Source organism: Postia placenta, assembly GCF_002117355.1.
Source record: "Postia placenta MAD-698-R-SB12 unplaced genomic scaffold POSPLAscaffold_24, whole genome shotgun sequence".
Taxonomy (NCBI): Eukaryota; Fungi; Basidiomycota; class Agaricomycetes; order Polyporales; family Adustoporiaceae; genus Rhodonia; species Rhodonia placenta.
The window spans coordinates 303,741-315,523 of record NW_020169855.1 but is presented as its reverse complement, the minus strand read 5'-3'; the positions used below and the strand labels follow the sequence as shown (position 1 = coordinate 315,523).

The 11,783-nt window shown below is 55.8% G+C and overlaps 2 protein-coding genes across 2 annotated transcripts; both read left to right on the top strand.

The window, feature by feature from the left end:
• Positions 1 to 108: 108 nt before the first annotated feature.
• On the top strand, positions 109 to 6,967 carry POSPLADRAFT_1050823 (hypothetical protein; the record flags this gene model as incomplete). The annotated part of the gene is given in 19 exon segments (XM_024480075.1): positions 109 to 1,132; positions 1,212 to 1,289; positions 1,426 to 2,185; positions 2,506 to 2,543; positions 2,776 to 2,780; positions 2,836 to 3,062; positions 3,203 to 3,242; positions 3,321 to 3,434; positions 3,499 to 3,683; positions 3,959 to 3,989; positions 4,064 to 4,127; positions 4,163 to 4,268; positions 4,829 to 5,219; positions 5,291 to 5,382; positions 5,402 to 5,936; positions 5,987 to 6,070; positions 6,125 to 6,529; positions 6,583 to 6,688; positions 6,741 to 6,967. 19 exon segments carry the CDS (start codon positions 109 to 111, stop codon positions 6,965 to 6,967), a joined length of 4,512 nt encoding a protein of 1,503 aa, XP_024333103.1.
• A 526-nt stretch (positions 6,968 to 7,493) lies between these two features.
• POSPLADRAFT_1160324 (hypothetical protein) lies at positions 7,494 to 11,748 on the top strand (the record flags this gene model as incomplete). Its single annotated transcript, XM_024487529.1, has 7 exons — positions 7,494 to 7,543; positions 7,737 to 7,793; positions 7,855 to 7,969; positions 8,043 to 8,342; positions 8,391 to 8,850; positions 9,160 to 9,205; positions 9,264 to 11,748. The coding sequence occupies 7 exons, from the start codon at positions 7,494 to 7,496 to the stop codon at positions 11,746 to 11,748; spliced, it is 3,513 nt and encodes a 1,170-aa protein (XP_024333102.1).
• Positions 11,749 to 11,783: the final 35 nt, after the last annotated feature.

Sequence of the window (11,783 nt, the reverse complement as noted above, 5' to 3'; positions counted from 1 at the left end):
GTACCTGTTTGTTCCAGCCGAACGACCTCAGCCTCTTTAGTCGATATATGCTCGTTGTGGCGGGTTGTACTTACTGAACTTTGGTTTACTTCTTGCAACCTCTTGGTTATGACCAATCGACGACTATCTCTATCTTCTAGCTCATCGTCGAGCTCATATGTCTCTGAAACGCCGATAGGCTACACTGAACGCCTCACGCAAGCGTGCTCTGATCTAGATGGCCTGCCGGATGTTCTGCACCCAGCTTCGCGTCCGTCGTCCCCAAGAGCCGACATACTCATACAGCGCATCGGCGACGCGATAACTGACGCGATTAATGACGCCGTGGCTGACCCAACACACCCCAAGTGGGGACATGTCGCTCGCGTGGTTAAGCTGGGTTGCACAAGCCGCGGCTACAAGGGCGCCGAGCCTGGCGTTGTAGTGGGAGACATGACCAAATTGGTTGTACGTGATGTCCCCCTCACACTGCCTGAGACGGAAGAAGAGTGGTGGGAGTATGAGAAGAAGTGGGGGCATAAGTTCCGACCAACCGGACTCGTGTCGAAATACTGGAGTGATTCGCTAGAACCAAGCAGGCCTCAGCAAGTTCAAGAACACACCAAGAAGCTTCAGACTGTCCAGGCAAAGGTGGCGGCATGGCAAGGGCTCGTCACTCCTATCGACGGAGGCGCAGTTCAAGATGTGCAGTCGCAGAATATCACGGAGACGGTGAACGGTAAATCCATGACTGGCAATACGACATCACCGCCGCAGACAAATCTGCCTATGTTGACACACGTCTCCGCCAATACAAATGTGGTTCAGGCAGGATCTCAATCTGCTGATGGCACAGCAAAGGAGAAAAGCAAGACGAAACCACTAGAAGACAACGTGTCACAAGGGTCCCTCGGATTTTCGGTTGTAAAGCGCACTGTCGCAAAGTCCGGTAAGCCTGAAAAGAGTGGTGGTCCTCAACTGCGCCAGCGTAAGAGTGCGGTGCAACGCAACCCCACTCCTCCTAATGCGCCTATCGCATCGATCTCAGTCGACAAGGATCCGGTACCTACAACCAGTCCTAACGACCAAGTTCACGAAGGAGGCATAGCAGCCATCTCTGAGATGGTAAGAGAATCGGCGTCAATAATACTACGTACATTGACCATATATCGCAGTCATTTCTGCCTCCGTCATTTCCGTCTCAGTTGAAGACGTCTACTCCACCAGTACAGGAGCGCTACAAGCCTCCGCCTATAAAGCCGCAAATGTGTTCGTCACCGCTCTCTTCGCCGCCGCCGACGCAGCAGTTTGTGCGTCCGCCAGCGCCTTCGGACATACTGCTATCTTCGGAACGCAAGATATCGAAGCGCGCCCGGTCAAAGACACCTCAAGACGATGCTATGGACATCACCCCTGACATGCACCCCCCCAAACGAGCACGTGTAGGCGCAGATCTCAGCTCCAGTGCGCCGCCGCCGCCTTCGACTCCGCCCCCAGCACCTTCATCGCCTGCCAACGCCTCCCTCGGCCCGTCATTCCCATTTCGAGTCTCAAACACCGTAGGACTGGCCAACGCGAACGTACCGCCGGTCCCCACAACTCCAAACAAGCCGGGCCCTTTGCCCGAGTTGAAAGATCTACTCGCCTCGTCCAGGCGTACAAAGCCGCGTCCACGGCCTGTCTCGCGCAAGGCGAAGGCCTCAAATCACCCACAGGATAAGGGTAAAAGGCCGGAGACGATCCCACAGCGACAAGTCCTGCCGGATCTCGACGAAGATCGCGTGCCAGGGTCAGAGCCAGAGCGCGCAAAGACGTACTTCTCCTCACCCGCATCCGGCTCATCCGACTCGCCGCAGTCTCTCCGCTTCCGGCCTCGCTCCCCCGTCTCGCCCATGTTCTCGCAGAACCCGGCCGCATTCGCCCCGGGGTTCGTGTCCTCTCAGCGGCCCGGCTCGCACGGGAGTGGCGGCGGGTCCGTTGCTGTTGGCGGCTATGGGCAGATGCAGGGTAGCGGCAGTCGTCCGCTGGACCGCGGGAGCAGCGGGTTCTTCGCCATGGGGTACAGCTCTCAGTTCGACGTCGAGGGCCGCGTGGGGCGCGTAGATGAGATCCTTGGGCAGGATGTGGATTTCGATGGCTGGCTGCGCGATGCGCGGGAGGTGGAAGACGAGGAGATGGCGCAGAGTCAAGGTCCAACTATTGGATCGTAAGCGTGAGCGGACGGGCCCCGTGGAACTGCAGACTAACTACCGGGATTGACACACGTGGATTGCTTGGTTATGGGTGTGTATGTGGTCCGACTTTCTTTGGAGTCTGCTATGGCTATGATTATCGTTACTTAACCAAGTGACCTCTGCGAAGCGTGTACAGTTGGCCATTCTTATTCGAAATGATCCAAGTAAGTGCCCTGCTTGGATAAACGATAGACATGCTCGCGTTCGCGCAGCCCAATGCACACCTTACTCTCAAAAAGACATGTTGTCGACCGTTCTGCAGCACGACACAAGACGGTATAGCAGGACACAGGGGAATCGAGACTGATCGACATGATCTATTGTCATCAGGTTTGTGACTATGTTCCCGCTCAGGATAGAATCCTATGCTGTGAGTATACTACTTTGGTCACCCTGGTCTCGCGCACTCAAGCTTGTGTCGTTATTCATTATGGCGTGGATAGGGCTTTTAGGACACCGCGATGAGTTCGCAAAGCTTGCGCCCTTATACAGCCCTGAATCCATCGGGGCGGGCGATCCACGGTCGCCGCGAAGACCGCCGCTCAACCTGCTGCGCCCCGAGTTTGGGTCAGTGAGTTGACCAAATCCCCTCCCGCGATGTGCAACATGCGTTACAATGCAGTTACTGGCACATCCCAAGGGCTCGGTGGAGCGCTGCTCGAAAGATTCTGGCTTCCACGGAACATTGCAGGCCGGGAATACTTCCACCGCTTGCGAATTAGTATCCCTCGTCGCTCCTGGTACGGAAGTGCATTTTGGGTGGCTTGACGCCGTCGTCAACAATGCAGGGTATGCGTTGGAAGGAGAAAACGCAGTGACACCCGAGACGAAGCACGGAAAGACATGGAGGTGACTTTCTGGTGACAGTGCAGATCACGAAACAGGTCTGTCATGCGAAAGCGCTGTGGTCGAAGACCTCAGCGATCTTGAGAGACATCAATCCTCCGGGGAAAGCGCGCTCATTCTGAGCATTTCTGCGGCTACAGCAGCAATTTGAAGCTCGCCTACTATTGTGCTGGGAAATCCGCTGTGTAAGGCACTACATGATCTGTGGACGCTGCTGACCTCTTGCTCGCGGATGTACAAATCGTAGCATAGTAGCTCTAGGCATCCACAGAGGTCTTCGTCACGGAAATGTTCTCACAGTGGAATGTTCGAGTTGTCGTCGTCGAGCCCGGTGGTCTGCGCACAGAATGGAAGGACTCCATCGAGCAGCTTCCTGTGCACCCCAAGTACGATAGACCTAAGTCTCCCATAGTCGAATCGAGATCTAGGCGCATGACAGGCGTTTATCGGGAACACTGCCAAAGCGGCGAAGGCGCTGTTGAAGATTGCTGACATGCCAGATCCGCCTCTGCGGATACAGCTCGGGACGGAGTGCCTGCTTGCGGTGAGGAGTAAGGCAAGGAGGACAGTCCGAGATGGAGAGAACCGCGAGGAGCTGGCCCATCCGACGTTGACAAGAGCATGGTGCTCGAGATGCTCAAGGAGATTAACAACTGAGAGGAGGGTCCAGGCATGCCAATGCAAACCGGTGTATGCCGTACCGGGCGCTTTGTATGATAGTGGCGGAGTGCAGCAAGTCTAAGGCTGTGTATCGATCACGCTGATAACGTGCAGTGTGTGTCGTAGATGTGGCGGAAAGACTGACGGACGGCTGGATTAGGCATCATGCGTGTACTGAACTCGAATATGTGTATGGGGACCTGTGCAGTGTATCTGGCCACGATTTCGGCAGTTCAGAGTTATATTTATGAGACCAGAATATATGGTCGTGTGAGTTCGACTGAGATCCGCAATAAGTAGAGGAAAGTATCTTGATCTTGGGCGCTCTCCGAGCTGCGTGTCAGATAGTGGCGGAGCGCTGTGCAATGATTGCGCTGATAACAGCATTCTCGTCTTCTCTTACGCGTGGTGCGTTGCCATTTCTGTATTTTCGGCAAATTCAGACTGTGGTGGAGGCAGACTGCTGGATGGACATTATACGTGGACATGTGGCGTGGTGCACTTACCTAGGCCGGTCAGTCGCATCGCAGCAGGAGCACCGGTCATAAGGTGAGATTATATGACTATATATTTGTTTGTAGATAAGTGTTAAAGTAAGGACTTGGCATGTGGCGTCGTGCAGATCTGAGATCGCCAACATCAAAATGCTTCCGCGCGCTTGCTGCAGCTCTTCGTCCTCCACCGTTGTTGTGACCACGCCCGCCCACCCTCGCAATTGTGTAGGTCGTTGGAGTTACCGCGAGGACAACAGAATACGTAGTCGGATATAGAACCGCCACAGCAAGGATGCCCTGGCATTCCAGCGCTGCGAGTGCGGGAGGGGGCAATCAAATTGCAATGTGGCGGAAGCTCGGGACCTGAGGTTCAAGTTCATCGCACGGGCACCGGTGCGTCAGCTGGTCGGCACGGAATGTTTAGCCGGACATATGTGGGCTCGAGAACCTGCCTTTGATCACGAAGGCCTGCCAAAGCGGTCCCTGCGCCCCTTGCCTTTTTTGTGCATTGGCCTCTGGGCTTGTTCTTCCTCCGCCAATATAAAAGACCTGCTAGATCTTAACGCTTTGACCTTTACCGCTACTTTTTCCCCTCTCCATGGATTTCCTCCGCAGCTCTTCCAAAGCCCCAGTCCAGAGTGCCGTCCTCCATGGTGAGGCGGCACTCCACCCTTCCAACACATTCTACAATGCGCTTAAAGCAACTGCTCGCGCCATCGTCGCCAATGTGGCGCGTGTCTATAAGCCCTTCCCGCCGGTCAACACCGGGACCCCGCTTCAGGTCAACACCATCTCCCTCGTCGCGTCTCATGGGCAATGTGGCGTTGGTCCAGTGATACTCCCTTTGTTTGGCCCTGCGATCGCCTGCGCCCTTGGCCTTCGTCTCTCAGTGGCGCGGCGGTCTCCGCCCAGCATCGCCAGTCTCTGGTCGACCTCGCTCTACTCCTACGTCACTTCTTCCTCTCCATCCAGCAACGCCGCACAAGATACTCCGTCGATCGTGTTCGTAGGTTGCAGCGCGCATACCGCGCGTTCTACGCGCTCTGAGCACGTCGTCGCGTCTGTGGCACCTTCCAGAACATCCGAACACGCACCGCACGCCCCGACGGCGGCTTCGTCCTCGTGGTGCGCGTCAATCGTTTCTGCAAGCTGGAGCAATCAGAGTCCTGGTGGGTCGTCCGGAACGAGCTCTACCGCAGTCGCCTCGGATGAGGGCACTGGTAAGGCGGAGCTCTTCAAGCGTTTCCTCGACGACATTTCGCCGCCTCTGGGAGTCGACTTCCATAACGAATCCATCGAGGTGAAACTTAGCTTCGGCGAGGATAAAGTCGAGGAAGTTGGCTCAGCCACAAATGACGAACATCTCCCAGACAATCTTGACCATCCCACACTCCCCGAGTCTGAGACTCCTGCCGATCCCGCGAGTCTAGTCGACGCCGAGATCGAACCCGAGGTCGTCCTCTTTAGTGGCACAGCGACGTATAGAGTCCTTTCTCGCATCGCCCAAGGTGGCGGCGGACGCGTGGTCGCCGCCGAAACTGACGACGGCTACTACGTCGCCATCAAGGTCATCCACAAATGGCAGCAATATCGACTCTCCACAGGTCGCCAGATGCTACTCACCGAGAAAGCCATCATGGCAAAGGCTGCGACACTTGGACACAAGTTCCTCACGTCCTTACTTGAGTCTTGGGAGGATGAAGAGAACGTGTACTTCGCCATGGTACGCCCGGCTTGACTTATGGTTATCGCGTGGTGCTTATCTATATTCAGGAGTGGCGCCCCAGCGACCTGCGCTCGCACTTGAAGGACAAGATTCTGAATCTTGACGAAGCTAAGCTGCGCAGCGCAGAAATGGTTAGTGTCGGCATGCCGTATATGTCATCGTTCTGTGCACTCATAGCCCTTCAGGTATTCGCTCTCGACGAGCTACACAAGATGAACGTTATGCATCGCGATCTCAAACCTGAAAACTTCTTGGTCGACCGCACCGGCCACATATACCTCTCAGACTTCGGCCTGTGCTACGTGCCCAAGAAGGGGCATTCCTTGCGGAAGTGCACCGCCTTCGACGTCGTCGGCACGCCAGGATACTTCGCGCCGGAAGCCCTCAGCCCATACGTGCGCATCGAAGGCTACAAATCGAGCGCCGATGTGTACAGCCTTGGGCTCGTGTTGCTGGAGGTCATGACTGACATGCCCCAGCCATACTTCAACGCCAAGGATATGCAGGAAAACGTCTTGCTGATGGCGAGAGATAGACAAGAATGGAGAAGGCTCGTCAAAGATGCGGATGCCTATGACCTCTTGGACCGAGTATGTATTCTGCATAGTGGCTCTGATGTTCAGGCGCTAACGCAATCTAACAGATGTTGAGGCTGCGTGCCACGGAGAGACCAACCACACAGCAGATAAAGGAGCATCCGTACTTTAAGGAAATCGACTGGGACGTACTGGCAAGGCGTGGATACCTACGTGAGTCTGGCCCTGTCTCGTTGTTATCATGGTTGCTGACGGACTGTCACAGACGTGGACACTCCCCCCTCGAAGTCGTTGTCGCGATCGGACGTCGATCTGACGTTCTCGACGTTCCACAGAGGGAAGGATTCCAAATACGCCGAGCTAGAGCGCACCGACGCCGGGAGGATCCTCCCCAACACAATCATGATGGATCAGCTGCTTGCGGGAGAGAAGGACGACTTCCGGTTCACCCGCGCCAAAGAGCATATCGCCCGACACACTTCAACGTTTTGACTTGATCTTGCCCCCCCTCCCTTCTTCTCTTCAAACGCGCGCAACTCTTCAATATACCCCCTTCCATGATACCCTACGTCTCTAATTTTAGACTACTTTCTTGTCTACCTGCTTTCGCGCCGTGTTTGCGTTCGTTGTTGTCGAGGATGTTGCCATTTGTACAATAGAGATTGATCCTCTGGGTTAGCTCGCGCGAATAAAACATTCACGACGCGTCTGGGTCCTATCTCCTCTACTTGTTGCCTCGATCTGACCGGAGCGAATCCGAATCGGCACTCCGGTCTTAGGATTGCTTGCGCGCCGCAAGACCTGCATGAACACAAGACCGCCAACCCGCCGGTGGTAATGGAGCACAGTGAATTAACGAAGGACCAACGGGGATCCAGTTGGCAGAATACCTCCCTGTACAAAAGATCATTTTCAGACTGAATAAAAAGCGAATGGCACACGCTTGATCTTACCAATGTAAGCATTGAAAATCGAGGAAAGATTACAGTTGACTCCATACCTGTTGAACTCAATAATAATGTGGCACAATATTATACGGCTGGAACTTCGTGATGCCGTGACCAATCCGTGAGTGTGACAAAACAGTCCCGTGATTACATGTTGTAACGCGCTCCGTGACAACAAGGGTCGCGTTTCCGCGCTTGCCTTACGCTGTGTCTGAACTGCATTCGCATTCTCAAATCGATCAGCCTGCAACGTCCTCTGCTGCGGGGGCTGCAGCAGCACCTTTTTGCTTCAAGAATTCACAGACTTCGCACAGTCAAATCTTTGCCGCGCTTTTGGATCTGGAAATGCCTGTCCCTTCTCAGAGCAGAACGTATGTTCCCGTAGTCAGTGTTGAGGACACGCTCAGTTAACGTCCTCCATACATTCCACAGGCGCGTTGAATTTACCGAAACTGACGCAGACTACATCATCCAGTATCTTGCCAAGTACACCCCCGATGGGCGAGACAGGAGCGGAAACCAGATATGGAAGGCATTAGGCGAGAATGTACGTTGATGTCATGCACCGGGCTCATCATAAACTTCTTACAATTTTACACCCTATCAATTTGGATATATAGGCGAAGCAGAAATGGGCGTGGTCGAGCCGGCATACCTGGCAAGCGTGGCGAAACCACTATGTGAAGAATCGCGAATATTATGATCATAAAGTTTCGCGGCTACTCAAGAAACAGCGTAAATTAGAGGAAGACCCCTCCTATATACCGGCTCCGTCAAATCCAAAACCGACGCCAAGCGGGAGCACCCGCACAGCATTCACAGCGGACGACGATAAGCATCTCGTAGCCTACCTCGCTAAGCACAGTATTACTACGAACGGCCGGCTTGGAAACTCCTTGTATCTAAAATTGATGGAAGATGTGAGTGTTGAGATCGTTCATATACCACGTCCTCTAAATGAAGCGTAGGAGGAGGGCAAGTGGCCGTGGTCCCAACGCCACACCTCCCACTCGTGGCGCGAGCGATACAAGACTCAGCGAGCGGAGTTCGATTCGTATATCGAAGAATGGCAAAGGGCACACCCAACCGAAGAGATTCTGGAGACGCCTGGCCCGCGCAGCAGAAAGAAGCGTGTGCGCAACGGTACTGCAAACGGTCGCGCTAGTCCGAGTAGCAGAGTTCCAGTAGTGGTGGAAGAAGACGAAGAGGTGAAGGAGGATGCCGTTGCCAGCGGCAAACATAGGGAAGAGCAGATGATTCACGGGAAGGGCAAACGCAAGGCGAAGCACACCGCGGAGGACGACCCACAATCTACGCGCAGGAAAAGGAGGCGTAAGGGCGATTCTGCAGACTCCATATTGGCGGCAGAGGCCGACTTCCCGCCGATTCGCGAAGCTGAGGAGTCTAAGCCTATAATAGGACCGTCTGGTGACACGAGGCACTCGAGCGAGGAGGAGGCCGCAGGCGTAGAGGCCCAGTTGACTTCTGAGATCGGCGAGGAGCAAGCAGCAGACAATCACGATCAAGAACTCCCCCCTTCGGACGACTATTCGGGAGAGATCTTTGATCCTCCACGGGAAAACGTCGTAGTGGAAGAAGAGGAGGAAGAAGAAGACGTTGAGGACGGGAACACCTGCGACGATGGGCAAGAAGCAGGAGATGTTGCGCAAGAGGAGGAAGAGGAGGACGAGTTGATATCCACTGACGGTGTGGATCCTGATCAGGATCAACGAACAGGATTTCAGGTTGCTGATCCTGCTACGCCGCATGAGGAGGATACAAGGTAAGAACTGAAAATTTGCCTGGACGAATCATAAGGACGTGGACTGATATATCTTCAGGTCTGTGTCTTCACGGGACGACACTCCGACCCCGGTGTCCAGAGCCAAGCCCGACATCGCGCAGGAAGGCAAACTCTATCCTGACATATCCGCTTTTGCGCCTCCGCCAGACAATTCAGGGTCTTTCCCCGGTGCGTTCCCGGTGACGTCGACCCCGCGTGGGCAGCCAGGAGATCACTCTGGGAGCCTCCAAATAGTTTCGTCGTTGAAGGCAATTCAGTCCGAGCAGCAGAAGTCGGCGCATGGTCCCACGAAAATCACACAGGGTCCTACCCCTCCTACAAGTGTGGCACGGTCGCCTTCGTCTATTATAACGGACGTCGCTGTATCTAACCAACGCACTGCTGTCTACAGAGCAGGAAGCGCCCAAAGTCAGGTTAGCGTACCCGCAGATCAGGGACAGCCCAACAGCAAATCGCCAACCGATGACCGCCTAGAGACTCCCGATATGCCATCTCACAAGGTAGCCGATCACCACACGAATGTCGAGGCCGGTCCGTCTCGAGAGTTCTTGAAATCCTCCGCGAAGCCGAAGAAGTCATCACATCGCCCTTTTATGCTAAAATCAGCAGACGACATCACATTCGCTTCTGAACCTCCTACGCCGGTCGCGGCCAGCCGGGAAAGCACACCTCAGCCACGGAAGCGACCCAGGGAGCCTCCGCGTCTCGACGAGGGCGCATTTAACAACGCGTTCACTGATGCCAAAGGCAGACGTCGTGTGAGCAGGGATGGATTCGGTCCTCGTGTTAGTGGGGTAGAAGACACTGACGACGACGAGGGTGATAACGAGAGTGATGAAGGTACCACGGATGTGGGAGATTGGCCGCCCGCGCGTCGTAAAGGTAAAGACAAGGAGGAGACGGCACAGCGAGCGACGAGCAGGCACGCGACCGCAGAAACAAGGCGAGGGCCATCCAATTCTCAACCTTTTGCTGGTGCGAAGAGTGCAGATACGTATGCCTCGACGTCTCGTACATCCCAAGTCAATCGCCAGATTACTCAGAGGGTACATCACCCATTCAGTCAGCCAACACAGGACCCTGGTACCCAGGCCATGACACAGTCGCAGGGGCAATCGCAGCACCATCCCTTTAGCCAGCCGACACAACAGATTGACAGCGTCCCGAAACTCTCCGACTTCATGACATCGCGCGTGGACCGCTCTTCCACAGCGCAACCTTCGAAGGTTGCGCTACCTCCGGTGAATCATCCTCCGACCAGGCCTTTCGCATCTGGCTTCGGCGAATTTATGCGACGCCAGGATACCATCAGCCAAGCAGCACATGCACAAAGCAAGGTCGCTCCTGATCGTGCCATCGCAAGCACGGCTCATATACGTCCTTCCAATTCGGCCCAAAAGGTGCCCCATGATGCTTACGAGGAGGAAGCGGGCGGCTCCCGCAGTGTTCACTTCCAGGGTGACCTGTCTGACGTCAAAGGCAAATCTCGGGAGATGCCACCGCCGACTCCGTATCCTAATCCTCGGCGCAACACTCTGAATGGGCAAAGAACGGACATTGCGCCGCAGATATATCCCCAAGAGAAGGCCCCCAGGGTACGAATGTCAGAACCTGTGCTGCCTACTGCGCGCGCGATTGCAGGCTCCCTCGATGATTCCTTGCTCGGCACTTCTCTCCGTCACCGGCGGTCCAGCCTCATGAACCGTCCCCGTTCCCGCGCCACGTCTTTGGACCCCGATCTGCACCTCAGCGAGGCAGACGAGTCCGTCATCGTGCAGATTGGCATCGACTCGGCGATCCAGACCATGTCTGAGAACCATGGGTTCAACCCGGAGATCGTGCGTCGCGTTTGGAGCCAGACAGGGTCGCTCAAGGAGACCGACGTGACTCTCGCCAAGATGCGCGAGGCTGCGGAGCGTGCGGCCCTGCAGCACCTCGAGGCTCTGCAGGACGGGGACGAGCAGGCTGCTCCCCGTCCCGCGAGAGGGCGCTCCTCGGACGCGCGCCGTTCGCGCTCAAGCGTCGGGGGCGCGCCCTCTCGCTCCTCTCACGTGGGCACATCTTCAGTCCTGCAGATCGAGCCCATCATTGACCATGCGCAGGAGGGCTCGGACGACGAGTACTCGCCGCCGAGGCGGTCGCGCGCGGGGCAGTACGCGCGCCTCGTGAAAGAGGGGCGGGAAGACGAGGCCCTCGCGCGGGAGTACAGCCGGCTGGGCGGCATCTCGCCGTTCCAGACGCCCGACAAGCGGGAGGCGGTCGACGACGGGGACGAGGACGAGGACGAGGACGAGGACGAGGACGAAGTCGAGGGTTCGGACGACGGGAGCGCACTGGATGAGCCTTGGGGCGGAGATGAACGCATGGACGTCGATCCCCACCAACTCGCGTCAGAAGCGGCCGGCGATGGTTCTGAGCAGACCGGGCTGCTGCAACTTGAGAACAAGATGGGGCAGAACTCGCTCAGGCTGATGCTGGCGAAGCAGCTCGGCAGCTTCTTGGCGTCCGGTACGACAGCTTGACCACGTAACTTTAAGTACTATTTTACCTCCATATA